At 50.2% G+C, this 17,764-nt stretch overlaps 1 protein-coding gene across 1 annotated transcript; it reads left to right on the top strand.

The window, feature by feature from the left end:
- The first annotated feature begins 44 nt into the window (after positions 1-44).
- Positions 45-15,966, top strand: STIP1 (stress induced phosphoprotein 1). Its single transcript, XM_045025225.1, has 14 exons — positions 45-197; positions 3,461-3,670; positions 4,751-4,892; positions 5,389-5,530; positions 6,175-6,343; positions 7,673-7,799; positions 9,259-9,361; positions 9,746-9,866; positions 10,817-10,913; positions 11,341-11,465; positions 12,265-12,301; positions 12,614-12,717; positions 14,756-14,928; positions 15,521-15,966. Exons 1-14 carry the CDS (start codon positions 189-191, stop codon positions 15,591-15,593), a joined length of 1,632 nt encoding a protein of 543 aa, XP_044881160.1. The 5' UTR covers positions 45-188; the 3' UTR covers positions 15,594-15,966.
- The last annotated feature ends 1,798 nt before the right edge of the window (positions 15,967-17,764 follow it).

The following is a 17,764-nucleotide window of genomic DNA, read 5'->3' as shown; positions in this document are numbered from 1 at the left end:
ACACATCTTCTAATCTATCATAGTGTTGGGAGGGCGGGGCCCGGATGTGTACCTACCAATGGGGCGGCGAGGGCGGCTCAGGAGGCTTCTAGCAGGTTCCAGAAGGCGGCGTGAGAAGGGGTAGGCCGGGCCGGAGAACACTTAACCGCCAGTGTCCCGGGGACAGAGCTGGACCCTGAGCCGGAGCCATGGAGAAGGTGAGGGGCGGGGCCGTTGGGGGGGACCCTTGCGGGGTGTGAAGGCGGGAGCCGGGCAGGCTGGAGCTGCGGGGCAGCCGCGGGGAGGAGCCCGAGAGCCGCGGGGAAATCTGGGCAGCTGAGGGGCTGTGCGGCCTGGGGGACAGCCCACGAGGTGCGGGATGCGGGCGGGCTGCAGCCTGGGGCAGGAGTTGACATTTACAAGGGATGGCGCCTCGGGGAACCAGCGGGGCGGGAGGTGTCGGGGTAGGAAGGAACAGCCGGGGAAGGTGTTTGGGGGGTGGGCAGAGTTAAGGCGGTGGAGGGATGGGACGTAGCCAGGGAGTCAGTGCAGGGCCCTGGAGTAGGAGCCTTTGGCTAAACTAGGTTAAAGGGTGTCTCATAAGAGCCTGTTGCCGGATACATTTTAACACCCTGGCGTGGACAGGGGCAAGCTGTGTTTTAGCATAGCCTCCCCTCCTCCCCCCCCCCCCCCGTGACCTGGCTCTACCAGCTAACACATGTCAAAGGCCATCTTACCTTGGTTGCATTCGAGTGTCAAAATGTGTTTGCTAACATGGTTTTAAGACACTTTTTCATCCTAGTGTAGATTGAGCCTGAAAGGGAGGGGGCCGAGCAAGTGAGTGTGGGTGCTGGGGTGACAGCATTCAGGAGAGGGTAGCTGGGATTTGAGGGGGTGGGGTAGATTACTAAAGAGCAGTCTGGGACACTGGGAGTGGAACAGCTGTGAAGAGAGGTAGCTAGGAGTCCTGGAAGTTGGTGGTGGTGGGGTATCTGGGAAGCAGGGGTGTGGGAGGAGATAGCGTGATTTGGGGACAGCCAGCTGAGTAAGGGGCGTCAGGGGAGCCATGAAGGGGGGGGGATATAGTAAAGGGGGCAGCACAAGGAGTCTTGAGTTGGATGTGAACTAAGTGTGTATGATATGGGTTGTTTAAAGGACTGTCTGGAGATGTATTGCTTGGTAGCTGGGATGGAAGTACCATCCCCCTTATTTTCAGCCTCACCTCTGCATATGCATAAACACCCCTGCCTCATACCCCTGCCATAGAAAATGTGCCCAGTTAGGAGTAATTGTTCTTGTTGGGTAGCTGTTAAGGTTTCCAAGCAACGTCAAACTGTTTGTGGAGGGGGTGAAGGATGCATTCCCATGCTGGAGATGGGAGCTGTACATAGCTGAGCTGCTGCTTAAACAAGGCTTATTAAGGTGCAGTAAAGAGACCCTGGAGTCTCTTTATCAGAGAGAGTGTTTGGAGCAGGTGTACAGCTGGCATAATAAATGTCATCAGAATCTCCCTCCTACCTGTCCCATTTGAAGAGAGCCTGTTGCTTTCACATGGGTGAAGGGCTCTTAATTGTTTTCTCCACTAACTTCTCACTGCACAGCTGACTTTGCTTCTTGGGCCACAGCAAATCACCAACCTGAGGGAGCTGCTTTATCTTGGAGTAGGGCAGTTGAGTTTAACTTCGCATCTTGGTCTAAAATTCATATTGCCGTGGAACTAACGAAACTGAGGCACTTTTATCTTACTAGAGCCTAGGTATAGCGTGGATGAGGCCATCGTGAGCCTCCCACACAAGCACAGCCTTGCCAGTGCCCCACAATCCTGAACTACAAGGCCCCATCCCGCTATTCCTGTCTTTGGTTCTTTCTGCATACAGCTCTGCCAATGCCCTTCAGTCCTGACCTGCAGCCCCCTACTATCCCAGCCCTAAGTTCCACTTCCTCACAGCCTTGCTGATGCCTGTCAATCCCAACTGCCTCCCCATTCCACTCAAGGAATTCCTCCTGTCTCCCGCCCCTGCAGACATAACTCCTGATTTATCTCAATGCCATTCTTCATTTCCTATCTTGGTCCCTGACTTGAGCAAAAAAAGCCCAGGTTTTTTTGTTTTGTTTTGTTTTTTTGTTTGTTTTTGTGTTGTTTTTTTTTGCAAACAAACATTCACCGTGAAGTGGGATGAGGCCTACAAAAGCGCTTTGCTTGTGACCTGTGTCAGAATGTAAGTCCAGCTCTAAAATGGAAAAAAAGTTATTAATTTGTAGCACCATCTCTGAGTGCTCAAACCCTGGCACTGGAAACTGGAGTGCCAGTTTTGTCAGATACCTGAACACTGAAGTAGAATGTCAAATTATTTTTTTTTAAATTTGATTATTTCTGCTTCTGCCCCAAATAGTAAGGCTCTTAGGCTGTCAGCTAATTTGAGGTGAGCATTGAAAAGCTTTTAGAGGCAGTAATTATTTTGCCACCCATGGCATATAATTTAAAGATCCATTATTGCTCAGGCCCCATCAGCACTGAAAATGGAGATAGCATTGGAACACAGCTTTTAGGGATCCATCTTAACTCTCCTTCTTGTAGAAGGGAGACTTTGGGTGTAACTGAGACATGCCTCTGTTTGTACTGGCAGAGTTCAGGCTATGAAGTACTTAGTGTGGAAGTAACAGGCTGAGAAAAATGCAAATATTATACGCAGCCTTCCTAAGGAACTCATTAGAGTTCCTACCTGATGTGCTGTTGAAGTGACTCATCAGTGATTGCCTTCCCTTGGCCGAGACATCTCGCTAGCAGTTGCTGGGTTTTCGAGAGGTACTGCCTCCCTGTCAGTTCACGGTTGCAGGGAAGTCACACCTACACAACTTTACCCACCTGATGACTTCTGGTCTCTGGAGTGTTTGACTCTGAATGGACGGATTGGCCCAAGCTGCATCTTCCGAGAAACTGATGACATTTCTTGGGCATTGTTTGAAACTACTTGTCATGTGGGAGAGTTCCATGGATGAGGTGTCTCCAAAGGGGAGAAGTAGCTGGCTGGGTGAGAATTGCAAGAGGGATAGACTTGGCTATCTCTGATTTGGGGTATTCACAGACCTCTTACTGAGAAATCTGGAGTCCTTTGGTGTTGCACAACTTCTGCAACGTCAGTTACCAAGTTCTTATTGAATCTCTGTGCTGTCAAGATGCTGATCATGCTCTTGTATTAACCTTTCTGGGACCGTTAAAGGAGGCAGTATGTCTCCCTTCAAGCAGGTATTGAGTCAGAGTGGTTGCTGGTGAAGGATTATTCTTCCTATTCCAAGTGCTGACTGCAGTAAGACTTCAAGCAGCTGCTGCTTGTGAAGAACCCAAGAGGCAATAACAAGGGGCAGTCTTTAAAGTCACTCTCCTGCCTGTGATAATTCCAGGGCAAGAGGATTGCTTCAAGACTCCCACCCATAGCTGATCATGCTAATCCCCTGCTCACTCTTGCTCCCCCCTCCACAGGTGAACGAATTGAAGGAGAAAGGTAACACAGCCCTGAGCGCAGGCAACATTGCAGAAGCCATCAAGCACTATTCGGAGGCAATAAAACTCGACTCTAAGAACCACGTGCTCTTCAGCAACAGATCTGCAGCCTATGCCAAGAAAGGGGAGTACCAGAAAGCGCTGGAGGATGCCCGTAAAACCATTGAGCTCAAGCCAGAGTGGGGCAAGGTGAGGGTCCATCTCTAGATTGTCTTTGGGGTCTTAAACTATGTTGTTTTGCCTGTGGACTGAATGTTAGGGCTGGTGTTATGAAGGTCAGACTGATCACAATGGTGACTTCATGCCTTAAAATCTTGGTCATTGGAGAGTCATGTTTTGCAATAGATGCCAATTGGAGTTAGCCTGACTCTCCCTAGTCACACGTGGCAGGAAAAATTGTATTGTAACACAACATAACCATGTTATCTTTGTAGTTTAAGCTGGGAATAAATGATACCTCAGTGCTCTTTAAACATGCTGTTAAGAGGAATTCCTTTGATCTTGGCCGAGATCTTCAAAGGAGCTGGCGTTGGGTGACTAAATCTCAGCCTGTTTGTTTCATGTACTTGTATGGCTTCCATAACTGTAATATTTGTGGGTCTTGCAATCTGTAACATAGTTATCCCCACAATCCCTCTGTGAGGCAAGGCAGTGCTGTTAACCTCATTTTACAGATGGGGAAATGAGGCACAGACAGACTGATTTGCCCAACATCACCTAGTTTGGTGGAGCAGGAACTTGAACCCACGTGTCTTGAGTTTAACCCTGAGGAATTTCTCTTCAATCAGAGCAGTTTCCAGTCTCCGGAAGTAACATTTGTGGCTGTTATTCTATGTATTGGCCGCCATATTGGTTGTCACTGGGGACTGAATCACAGACCTTCAGAGCTATAAGCCATGAGTCACTATAACTTGAGCTAAAAGGTTAGGCTTTATAGCTGGGGGCTGTGACAGACTCTCATGCTCTGGGCATGGGCAACAGAAGATGACCTGTAACACAGTGGCAGCTTACAAAGATGTGCTTGTCAAACCTCTGTCCTCCAGTGGGGTCTGTTTTCCTGCACAGGATATTGGGGTTTCTATTCCCTGCCATACAGAAGACATGGGCCTAAATGTTGCAGAGGCAGGTTGCTCTGCTAAGATTCCCATGTGTCCCAGTCTGGGGTGGGATGCAGTGATGCTGAAATTCCATGAGTGTGGGGACTCATCCCATCCTCTACTGGGACTTCATGACTTCCCGCCCTATTGTATCCCTCTCTCCCGCTTTCAGGGCTACTCCCGCAAGGCAGCTGCCCTGGAGTTCTTGAATCGTTTTGAGGAGGCCAAGAAGACTTATGAGGAAGGGCTGAAACACGAGCCAGGGAACTCTCAACTGAAAGAGGGGCTCCAGAACATGGAAGCCAGGCTAGCAGGTAAGGGAACGAACTGGGGGAGCAGGAATTGCAGCCAGAGATCTCCACTTAATATAGAAGTACTGCCTTCTTCCAAGCCACCCTGCTTAGATGCTTGGCACTGAGAAGTTGCGGAGATCAGACTCCTCTGGGCAGCTATAGTAAGTGCCCTCTCGGGCTGGGCTCTGCTCTTGGGTGGTCAGGAGAAGCATGGGAGAGAAAAGGTGCCATTGAATTAGAACTAGGGCTACCTTCTTTCCACCAGGCAACTGGGCTTAAATTGCCCCTTTTTCAACCCTGAGCTGGGACTGACAAGTCTATCCACACGGCTCCCTGCCCCTGCATCTGGTCAAGGGGCAAGTATCACTCAGCAGAGATTGGTTTTTGTGTTAGCCATGCAGGCTGCAGCTTCCCTATAGCCGCAGAAATGTCATGCCCTGGATCAAACCCAAGTATCCTCTTGGGCTTACCTGGGTGCTGAAATGACCAGCCTATGCTTCTGTTCCTGCCCCCCCAGAGAGGAAGCTCATGAACCCCTTTAACATGCCAAACCTCTACCAGAAGCTAGAAAGTGACCCCCGCACAAGAGCCTTGCTGAATGACCCCAGCTACAAAGACCTGATTGAGCAGCTCCGGAACAAGCCTTCTGACCTGGGGACGTAAGTTGGACCTACCCCAGTTCTGCTGAGGGTGATTCTGCTGTGCTTCAATCTTGGGAGGAGTAAGGTTTCATCCTCTTGAGAATAGTTTGTCCTGAGCCTCATGCATGGGGTCTCCCTTGCTCTGCAAACTTCAGCCATTCTGCCTCCATGCTCCCCCTTCCCTAGTCCACACCATGCCATCCCAGGGTATGCATGATCCAAGACGCCCAGTCATGCATAACCCTTTAGGCCCTGTCCTTGAGCCAAAAGGCAGAGTGTATATGGATCACTGTAACCATTCACACTGCCCCTCAGATGCACAGGCAGGGTCCTTGCCTGAGGGGCTCTGGATTGGCATGTGGTAAAGGAGAGCAGGATAGTAGCAGGGTGTTAAGGGGGTTGAAGTAGGCAGTGATGCAGGTGAAGCCCAAGTTGTGCAAAATATAAAGGTGCTGCAGAAAGGGAATAGAAAGCTGGTATTTAGCTCCCAAGGCGGTTCCCAGGTATCTGGCTTTCCTGAGTTTCTCCCAGGCTACAGCAGGGAGAATCCAGTGCCCGGAGTTGGAGGTTCAAACTATCTTCCATCATCCCAGTCTGCCAAATTGTAGAAGCCTGGTCTGTAGGGCTCCCAGCTACTCACTCCTCCCCCTTGCCTCTTTCAGGAAGCTGCAGGACCCGCGAGTGATGACCACGCTGAGCGTGCTCTTGGGAGTTGACCTCGGCAGTGGGGACGATGACGATGAAGCCATGTCTCCACCTCCACCCCCTCCACCTAAAAAGGAACCCAAGCCAGAGCCCATGGAAGAGGATCTCCCAGAGAACAAGAAGCAGGTACCACCAGCTGAATCCCTGGTCCTGTTATGCTGAACGCTTCCTGTCATGCGCAAGAAGCTGGGCGGAGGAGTTTGGCGCAAGGAAATGCGCTTTAGTAGGGGGCTGAGTAGGGCTGCAAGGCATCCTAATAAAGATGCCCTGGTCTCAGGAACAGAGCAGATACTTGGCTGGCTTTGCCCTCCGACTTGCTGGCAGGACAGTAGATCAGCTGATCAGGCCCTGTGACAGGAGCCTTGGCACAGACCCTTCTCTCCTGAGGCTGCATCATCTTGCTTCCTTTGTGTTCACTAGGTTAACAGGATATTGCTAGGTGCTCCTGTTTCCTCTGTTAAGGGGAAACTGCCTGCTTCGGGAGAGGGTATAAATTTCGTGGTCAGGCTTTGACCTGCACTAGGGTCAGTGGCCAGGACAAGGAATTCATCTTGGGTTCTGCCTGCACCTGGATTTCCTATGGCAATAAATCAACCAAGGTTAGGGGCCTGACCTCAGTAGGTGCTGTTCTAAGAACTACTGCCCACAGCTGGTTCAGACCTCAGGTTTTGGTGAGGGAGATCCTGTCAGAAAATCAGGCACTTAATCTGTTCACAAGTAAGAACTGGTAGCAGGCAAGGCCTCCCCAGCCTTCATCTTCTCATTGGGGAAAGGATGTTGCACCCTGGCCTGAATGTTTTAGTTCCTCTTGGCTTCCATTAAAGCTCAGCGCCTAAGGCTATGAAGCCCCACTGAGCTGTCTTGCAATGTGGGAGGAAATAAGTTGCTTTTTCTTAGAAATGTACCATGCCAGTTGGCATTAACCTTTGCTAGTATGCAGAAGGCTGGCTCGCTTCTCCCCTGAATGTATCACAGTGTTAGTGTGCCAGACTAGCCCCTTATCTGTAGTGGAGATGCCCTCCATGCAACCTGCAAGTTGTCATGTTACACAGCTCCATGTGTTATTGCTGGACTGGAAACACAGGTAATTAGAGCAAGGCTCCTAGTTGACGACAGGAGTGCTAACACATCACTGTGGGACACCTTCCCCTCCAACCTTGTGCTGCCTGTTTCCTGGCAGCAGGAAATACCAAGATTGCGTGGGGGGTTTGTAAGAGCCATGCTCCAGAAGTAAACATTTGTGCCCCCACAAGTCTTGATTCCAGTGGTGGTGGGAAGGGGTGATGCTAGGAAAGCCTGTGAATGTCTGGCACTGGTCATTAGAAAGATGCATAGGCCAGGACTCAGCTCATGGCTTGAACTCCAGATCTGGGTTGTAAGGCCTAAGAGAGCTGAAGGGCTTGATACAATGGCAGCTGGAGATGCTTTTTCTCTTTCCCCTGCCCCCACTTTCAGGCTCTGAAGGAGAAGGAGCTGGGAAACGAGGCCTACAAGAAGAAAGACTTTGATGCGGCGCTAAAGCACTATGACAAAGCTAAAGAGCTGGATCCCACCAACATGACTTACATCAGTAACCAAGCAGGTAAGTGGCAAGTTCCAGTCTGATCTTGAGGGTGCTGCTTCCAAAATCTAACTCTAAAAGAGATCACACACACTCTGAGATGCAGCCACCTCTGGGGTGAAATGAGACAGCTGTCTGTCGCCGCCTATAAACACCAGTTTAGGACAGGAGATTAAGGAGAATGTTATAACCATTAAAACAGCAGCGAGGCAGAATGGAATTATCTGACCTGGAACATGCCTGAGTGCCCAGAGTTACCAAAAGGGCTCTGTCCTATATGTACAGAGTCTCTTACCACATTTGTGCCCCTTCAGCCCATGCTGAGGCTGATGGAGTAGATGGTATGCTTCCCTGTGGGGTTCCTTGGCGGTCTCCTATCCACATGCTGATCTGGCCCAACCCTGCTTAGCCTACACAAGCTCTTGTGGAGGCAGTGTTGTCTAGTGGATAGACCACTGGATCTGGGGGCTCGGGAGCAATTTGTTCAGATGAGCTATTCTAAATTTGGATAACTAACCTTATCCCATGCCCTTATGAGCAGGGCTTCGAGAAAACTGCACTTTCACTGACTGCATGGAAATCGTGAAATGAGCCCAATACTGTGCTTTTTTTCCTCCCCAAATGGCAGGGAGGCAAAAGTGGCCGTCTGTGGCAGTTTCATGTTCAGTTTGACTTGTAGCATGTAGCAATGTCATGTCAAAGCAGTAGTTTGTAGCGGCGTGGGACAGTGCTGCTGCTGCTTAGAACATGAGCTGCACCGAGCAGGACGTAGTGCATGTGGATCCACGCTTCTGTCTCTCCTGTGAGGCTGTGGCTGCTCATGTGCCATGTGGTGGTAGCGGCATTAGCTCCTGTGCCTCATATAAAACCAGCTGCTGAAAACTCCCCCTGTACTGCTGTGATTTTTTTTTTCTAGCTGTGGGAGGCTGGAGCTGGCATCCACATGCTAAGTGTAGCTTATAATGCATATTCCAAGCAGTGGTGACACAGGCTACTGTGCCTCACATAAAATTGGCTGCCAAGCCCCCACCAATCCCTCAAACTGCTCCTCTGATGTGATGCTGCTCAATGCTAAGAGTCACACCAAGCAGGAAATGGGTGCGTGCAAGTGCCCATTTCCACCTCCTGTTGAAAAATTCACAGTAGTTCAGAGGGGGACTCAGTGGCCAGTTTTATACCAAGGAGTACAGAAGTGACCTTTCTCTGGCTGCATTCTGTGAAAATTGCTACTTTCCCATGACACTGGTATTAATTTTAAAACATTTCAATTTTTCTCAGGGCCCTACCCATGAGGCACACTACATTTCAAAACAGTATGAGCAGCATGTGGATTTTAGAGCACGTAGAAGGGTCAGCCTTTAAACAGAGAGTGCACAACCTTAACTTGAGTGGCATTGGGGCTCTGCTAGAAGAACAATGCAGGTGGTCTGGCCGGGGTTTATGGTAGGAAGTGGTCTCTCATGCATTTTTCCCCTTGCAGCGGTGTACTTTGAGAAAGGCGACTACAATAAGTGCCGAGAGCTGTGTGAGCAGGCCATTGAGGTGGGGCGTGAGAACAGGGAGGACTACCGGCAGATTGCCAAGTGAGTGCATCCAGCATGGGGCTGGGGCTTACGGAAGCAAGCGTCTTCACCACCTGCCCTTTTCCTTGGGTTCCTATAGCACCCTCATCAGTGGTGTATCCAAGTGCCTCCTCATCATGCATGGAGAAATTTCTCACCTCCAGGTTGCTAGTTCAAATCCAGCCCAGGTCTGGGCTATTGTCATTAGCCAGTGGCTTGAAACAAGTTTGCTGGGTCTTAGTCACTGTCACAATTGACCGCTGTGCCACAGACACTGAACTCTCCTCTGCAGGGGTCCTCTGGGTCAGGGAGAAAAACTTCAATAGGGAGGATTGTACAGGGAGGTGCTATACTTTTGTCCCCTATTGCCTTTATCTTGATGCTGGCTGCTTTCTCCACGTTCAGGGCTTACGCAAGGATTGGCAATTCCTACTTCAAGGAGGAGAAGTACAAGGAAGCCATCCAATTCTATAACAAGTCTCTGGCTGAGCACCGGACTCCAGATGTGCTAAAGAAGTGTCAGCAAGTGAGTGTGGGGTCGCGTTCCCTAGTGCATGTAGGGCCTGCTGCAGGATGTGCACCCACTTGCACAGCGTTCCCCCCCCCCGCTGGCAGAGCAGAGACATCATCCTGCCATTCAAATGCCCTGACTCTAAAATTCAAGCCTCATAGCATGTTTGTAGCTAGGGGGCTTCTAGGGCTCCCCGTAGTATTGGAACATGATTTTTTGCCAAGTTTCCCCATTATCACAGCTGTGAGCCCCTGACACCTTACATTAATCCTTTGTTTCAGAGTCCTTCTTTTGCAGACACAATTCTTGCCGCCAGCAAGAGTGGGAACCATAGAATTAATTAGCTCCAAGGAGGGGGAATTTACCCCTCTCTGGGGTATTATTTTTGGCTGTCTGAAGACTTGGGGAGACATCAGCAGTTATTAAACTCCGTTGCATGAAATTTTCACTGCAGCCACAAAGGCTAGAAGCATGATCTTTTTCAAACAAAGGGGGAGGTTTTGAAGCATCAGGGTGGCTGCTTTGCTCCATCACTTTAAGACACAGGCCCCTGATTTGCCCATCGACTGGAACACATTCCTTACTGCTGCATGATTGTGGGTATCTGTGTGAGAGCAGCCAGTTCGGGTGAAAGTGGACCATTGCAGTAACTCAGCCTGGCCTCTGTCTGGCACTGACTCACAGCATGGCCACTCTGTCCTAGCACTCCATGGAGAGCCTGCTCGGTTGGGTGGCTTTGTGTGTGGGATGGGGAGACCCCTGGAGCTCCCTGCAGCATTTACCAGGGCACAGCACCACGTTCTCAAGCCCCATCGTCTCCCTGTGTCTTGGCCGTTTTTATCCCTACTGCAGCCTGGATGCAAAAAGCAGGGAGCAGTCTGTAGTGAGTGGAACGTGTTGCCAAGGAGAGTGGGTACTACTGAGAAGGGCAGGGTCTGTTACATCATGCCATGCTTCCTCCACAGGCTGAGAAGATCTTGAAAGAGCAGGAGAGATTAGCGTACATCGACCCCGATCTGGCTCTGGAGGAGAAAAACAAAGGCAACGAGTGTTTCCAGAAAGGTGAGGGCTCTCAAAGCTTGACTAGAAGTCAGTGAAGAGCCCTGCAACATAGCCAGGGCTGCAGGGCTGGGTTAATGGGCCGGTCTCTTCAGTAGCCATAAAGGAGCCTGCCTCATGTACCCTGGTGTTCTTTTCCTTGCTGTGGGGATGTGACTGAATCTGGCATGAATCTGCTATAAAAACGTTTTTATAGCATCAGGCTGGGATGTTGTCAGCCGTGCCTCACTACTGGACTGAGTATGGGAAGTGGATAGCCTGATTTCCAGAGCTACAGCTGAAGCTGAGAGGAAGTGCAGGTTCCTGGGCTGTCTGGCAAAGGAGGGAAGAGTTAAGCCATGCTCTGGTGAATGGGTTAGTGCAGTGTTTACAAGTGAGTGCAGGCATTCAGGGGTCCCTATGATTTACCACTGCCATCCTCTCCTCTTAGGGGACTATCCCCAAGCAATGAAACACTACTCAGAAGCCATCAAACGCAACCCCAACGATGCCAAACTCTACAGCAACAGAGCTGCCTGCTACACCAAACTCCTGGAATTCCCGCTAGCACTAAAGGTAAGCACCGAAGGCTGCTTGTCTCCGAGTCCATCCCTTACATGCATTACTAGGGCTCTGGACCAGCAGCAAACTGCGGCTTCTGTCATCCTTGCAACAAACCTGGGTGGCATCTTGCCATCCCAGAGATGACTATTTCTTTGTATTACTGTAGGTGCCCCAGTCACAGGCCAGGACTCCATCGTGCTATGTAAACACAGAACAGTCCCTGCCCCAAAGAGCTGACAATATATGCTTAGAATTGTCTCTATTTACACAACAGCTTGTGTTAATTGTACTCCAACCCAGGTTTGGTGGTGGGCCAACATCTTTAAACCTTTCAGCCCTCTGTCCCAACCCCACCATCCCTCTGAACATTGCTTCAGAAGCTCCACGCTCAAGTATAGGCTTTTTCTTGGCTGGCCTGGCAGGTTGTGAAATGGCAGCATTTCTTGCTCAGGGCAGTTAAATACCTATGAACACAATTGCTGATAGGTGCTCTTCTCCTCCCTCTCCCTTCCCCCTCTCTGCGAAGGGCAAGCAGGGCTTCTGGGAAGAGACTGGGCAGGCCTTGGGGCAGAGCATGGGTCGGGACCACCGTCCAGATGCTGGGGCCCACAAAAGATTAATACGGCCCTGTGGGTGCTGAGCACGCCCCCCTCTATTTTTTTTTTTTTTTTTTGGCGGATGCTTGAGTACCAGCGCACCCACGGAGTCTGTCCCTATGGGTATGAAGCAGGCCAGGTGTTCTGCTAATAAAATGACAAGCCTGTTAACTTCACTGGAGAGAGAACTTAATATGGTGTCTTCCCTCCTTTAGGACTGTGAAGAATGTATCCGGCTAGAACCTACATTTAGTAAGTAGACTGTGTATCTGACTGGGGAGTGAGTTGCACAATTCACCTTGGCTGGCCTAGCTTCTCATGTGACACTGTGTGGAATAGCCACCATGTACTGAGGTGGGGGGGGAGCCTGGGCTGTAAAGGCCTGTGGAATAGTTCAGGCTGAACATACCTTAAGTTCATCCTGTTGGCCAGGGCCTGTGGTTCCTAATCGGTGTTTCACATGCCCTGCTGACCTTGCTACCAAAGGGGACCTGTGGTGGAAGCACAGGCAGGAAAGAAGTGTTCAGCAAGCGTAAACCCCAAGGGATTGTGTCTTGCTTGCAGTCAAGGGTTACACCCGAAAAGCTGCAGCGCTAGAAGCCATGAAAGACTATACTAAAGCCATGGATGTCTACCAGAAAGCTCTTGACCTGGATTCCAACTGCAAGGTGAGAGCATCTGATGCGTAGCGGTACTATACTGCCAGCAGCTGGCTGGTGTTGGAGAGCCAAAGAGGTGGCTTGATCCTGGCCTATAAGTGCTCTCAGGAATCTTCTCCCCCTGCAGGTAGAGGGCTTTTTAATGTAGCAAACAAAGACAGAATGAAATTGACTGGAAATAAGGTAAAGTAACTCTTTAACAGGGAACATAATTAACCGCTAGAACAGCCTCCTGGGGTTGTTGTGGATTCTCCATCGCTGGTGTCTAAATCAGGACTGGGCGTGCCCCTCTAAAAGAGCTGTGCTAGCTAAGAGATGTCAAACTCCTTTGGGAAACAGTGCTGAATTCTAGGCTTAATTATGGTCTGTGGGTTGGGATATAAATGCCCAGCAGGATCCCTGTTGGAGTTAATGAGACTTGTACAGAGATCAGGGATATAACCTTTATAATAACAGCTACCTTTCTAGCTCATTCATTGCCGCCTTGACTCATTGCTCAGTGGGGAAATAGGCTTCCGTTTAGGCTTAGTACTTTATTTCTTTCCTCTTTATTTCTCCTCCTGGTTTTTGAGTCTCCTCTGTGCTTCCTGCGACAACTCACCATTCTGAACATTGTGAAAACAACAAGGAGTCCTGTGGCACCTTAGAGACTAACATTTATTTGGGCATAAGCTTTTGTGTGCTAAAACCCACTTCATCAGATGCATGGAGTGAAAAATATGGTGAGCAGAATATATGTTATAGCACATGAAAAGATGGGAGTTGCCTTATCAAGTGGGGGGTCAGTGCTAACGATCCAATTCAATTAAGGTGGAAGTGGCCTATTCTCAACAGTTGACAAGAGGGCGAATACCTAGGGAGGGAAAATTTACTTTTGTAATGCTAACGAGGCCAATGCAATCAAGGTGGCCCATTTCAAACATTTGACAAGAAGATGTGGACACTATCAAATTAGGCCTGAATAAAGAGGGAGTGAGTGGGTCACTACAAAAAGTAATTTTCACTCTGCTGATACTCGCACCTTCTTGTCAACTGTTTGAAATGGGCCACCTTGATTGTATTGGCCTCGTTAGCACTACAAAGTAAATTTTCCCTCCCTAGCTATTCGCCCCTTCTTAACTGTTGAGAATAGGCCACATCCACCTTAACAGAGTTGGCTCGTTAGCACTGACCCCCCACTTGGTAAGGCAACTCCCATCTTTTCATGTGAATATATATTCTGCTTACTGTATTTTTCACTCATGCATCTGATAAGTGGGTTTTAGCCCATGAAAGCATATGCCAAATAAATTTGTTAGTATCTAAGGTGCCACAAGGACTCCTCATTGTTTTTGCTGATACAGACTGGCTACCACTCTGAAACCTGAACATTGTGAGCGTCACTTCCATTCCGTCCACTACAGCTAGTTAACGTCGATCATGAACTGGGCTGTCAAGTTGACACTTTAATCAGATTAAGAGGGGGTAGCAGAACTAACCCCTCTGAATCACTGTCAAGCTCTCTGCAGACTCAGGCAGACAGAACTGTCTGTTGCTGGTCCCATTTGGAAGGTTTTCTGCAGACACGAGAGCTAGAAACTTTTCTTTAAATTAAAGTCGAGATTATACACAGTCTGTCACACAAGCCATGTAAACATGACACCCTGTTTTCAAGCACAAATCATTGGGTTCCATGTCTGGGTGAAAGTATTATTCAGAAGATCAAGCTAGGTGATCACAATGGTCCTGTACCGTACCACTGTCTGTCTGTGGGTGTGGGAGCAGGCTTGTTTGGTGTGAACTGAACTGACTTAATGTACTAGCTAGACAGCCCTTCCCCCAGGGTAAGCTGTGCTGAAATGCCTAGCTAAGGTTCCCTGGCAGGGATCAGTTCTGGCTGTGCTCCCTTGAGGCCCAGGTTGCAAGGACTAATGACTGAGAAGGTCTAGGGCCTGTGTCCTGTCACCAAACCAACCTTGCATGGCATTACCATTGCCCCTCACCTGGCAGAGTACAGTAGCTAGCTCTGACAGAGCTCCTCATGCTGCCCCTGCCATTCTTGCTTCAGGAAGCCGCTGACGGCTACCAGCGCTGCCTCATGGCCCAGTACAATCGCAACGACAACCCCGAGGAGGTCAAGCGGCGTGCCATGGCTGATCCTGAGGTGCAGCAGATCATGAGCGACCCAGCGATGCGACTGATCCTGGAGCAGATGCAGAAGGACCCACAGGCGCTGAGCGAGTGAGTGAGGCTACCTGAACGTGGGGGTGACTGGAGCTTGGGTCTGGTTAGATCTAGCTGTAGGCATCACTGAGGTGTATAGTAGAGAAATGTCTGCTTAGATCACAGGCAGGTCTCCTGAGGAGCTACATTGTGCTTCCTGCTGAGCCACATTAGGGGGGTGTTTCATAAGGAACCAGTAGCACTGCTTAGCTCAGCCATTAGGTGGTGCTGTTGGGTCCAAAACCACTATCCTATGCTGGTCCCTATAGCTGGGGACCATGTCCACATCAGAGAGCCCATAGCATTTTCTCAAGAGTTAGGGTGTTCACCCCAGTGCCTTGGCTGAATTCCCCCATTCTGGGAAGTTTGGACTCCTTACGGTCCATCAGCTTCAAGCATGTGCAAGGTGTTCCTTTACCCTCTCAAGCAGAGTTGTCTGACACCAACCACCCCCCACCCTTGCATCCCACCCCAGAGGTGGCTGGGTCACAGGCAAGGAATACTTCATAAAAAAGCACTGGGCCCCAACCTGGAGGCAGCTGCATCTTGGAGGTGATGGAAGTGTCAAAGTCAAGTGCTTTGGGGTGATATTATTTCTTCCTCTCTGTAGACACTTGAAGAACCCAGTAATAGCCCAGAAAATCCAGAAGCTGATGGATGTTGGTTTGATCGCAATTCGGTGATGACTTCGCCACCTACTCTGCCCCTTTGCCTGTTCATAGGGCAGCTGGGACATTGGACACTGGCAGTACAAGCAAAAGGAAAGGGTATCTCAATAGGAGATAAAGACTTGTACAGTATCATGCTCTCCACGGAACCTGCTGCCCACACCACCCTTGCCAGTGCGGGGCCAGCTAGCCACTTTCTCTCCAGTTCCTGTATCTTACAAGCAGCTTGTTCCATTGTTGAGCTGCCCCTCCCCTCTGCAGTTCTTTCTCTTTGTTGGCAGAGGCCTGGGAGGTGGCGGCTCCTACCTGTTCATTGTCTGGTTCTTCTGGCTGTGAGACTGCATTGCCATGCCGCACTCCCAATAAAAGAGCAAAGCAGTCAATGGTGCTTCTGGGTCTGTGTCCGTCCCTCCTCCCCACCAGACAACCAAGGGAATGTCTGTTTAAAGATCCCAGCTGTGTCTATGCACACTTTAGAAAGGTTGCACGTGTTGTCTCTTAGCAGACAGCGTGCTTTGCAGCTGGCAATCCCACAGGGGGCGCTAGAAGGCACTAGGCTTCACTTGTCAGTGCCTGTATCTGTCTCATGCCAGTAAGTGAAACAGGAAGTGTCTCATTGACATGCCTCGATATGTAGCCAGACAGGCGGGATCTGGATCCTCTGCTGGTGTCACAAGCTGACGGTTATGTTGACACCAGTCCAGTGCCTGACCTGTAGCCTTTAAGCTCATGAACAGATAATACAGACTCTGGTCTTTACTGTTATAAGAGCAGGAAGCCTGGCTTCTTCCCTGGAATCCCTATCTTGAGGGGAGAAGATGGAGTGGTTGGTATGAAGGCCATACCAGGAGAGATGACAAACACCTTGGTAGCAGGGCTCACTGTGCAAGGGGAGTATCAGCTGCCCCTAGGGGGCACCTTGCCCCAGCCTGTTGCCCTACAGGGTCCCCTCCCCTGTCATGCACTACTTATGATGTTGCAGGGGGTCAGATGGGCTGAGGATGGGGCTGCTGCACCTCATTCTCCCTGCTAGCGGAGGGAGCTGTGGCACTGGGTGCATTTCCCCCCACCTTAGGCAAAACTCTGTAGCCCCAGTGCAGTGAATGGGCTGATCCCAGCTGCAGGGTGCATCTACCCTTTTCCCCGGGGACCTTAGCAGCTGCGTCCCCATCCCCCTTCCCCAGAGGCTGCGCCTGAACGGAGCTTCTGCTGCTATAAATACAGCACCCACAGAGGCAGGAAGGGGGTTCTGCCGCAGAACAGGAACTAGCGATGTGACGCGGGCTTAGTTCAGATCCCTGTGTGATGCGCCAAAATGGTCTCTCAAATGCTGTGCGCTGTTCCTGTGCATTGATCTTTCCATGGCCTGGATAAATCTAAACCCTCCTCTAAGGAGAGAGGTGCAGGAACAGGCAAGTGCGAACTCTTGGATCCCCCAACCCAGCTCAAACTTCCCCTCTCTAGCTTGTCCCATCAGCTTCCTCCTCCCCCACCCCCAACTTCAAGTGTCTGACATGCCCCCTCTTTCCATGCAGCCACTCCCATTTCCCCCCCTCCTGCCCAGATATGCCCACTCAGTTCTGTGTTCAGCTGGGCTCTGGGTGTTAACTCTGATCAAGGCTTTTTTGTTTTTGTTTTTTTGCTCCCAGAGTTGTGTTGATAGGACTGCACTGGCTGGCAGTTTATGTTGACAAGACAAGCCTTGAGGGTTGTACTTCACTTTAGGAGGAGAGGGGTCAGTTGGAGCCGAACTGGGACTCAGGACTCCTGGGGTTCCATTCTTAGGAGTGGGGTCCAATGGCTTAGAGAAGAGTTAAGACTGCAGCATTCTCTGCTGAAACATGTGACCTAGGGGCAATTAGGGAGGCAAGACACCTGCAATCCAGGGTAGGAGACGTGATAAGTACCCTAGCACTCCAACCACAGTTGCCATACGCAGCTGGATGCTTCTCAGCAGTGCCCCAAATTCCAGTGGCCAACAGCACTGTGGGAGCATAAGAACTGCAAAACCAGATCAGCCCAGTGAGTCCAGGCTCCCCCCCAGTGCTTCCTGCATCAGAGGAAGATTCAAGTAACCCTGGGGTCCTGCTCGCAGGGCACATTCCCACCACTGAACATCTGTCAGCGTTCTGCTTCTATTCATTCCCCTCATACATTCTTGCCACCTGCTTGATTAGCCCCTGAAT

Source organism: Mauremys mutica, chromosome 7 (genome assembly GCF_020497125.1).
Source record: "Mauremys mutica isolate MM-2020 ecotype Southern chromosome 7, ASM2049712v1, whole genome shotgun sequence".
Lineage (NCBI taxonomy): Eukaryota > Metazoa > Chordata > Testudines > Geoemydidae > Mauremys > Mauremys mutica.
This window is presented reverse-complemented; position numbering and strand designations above follow the sequence as displayed.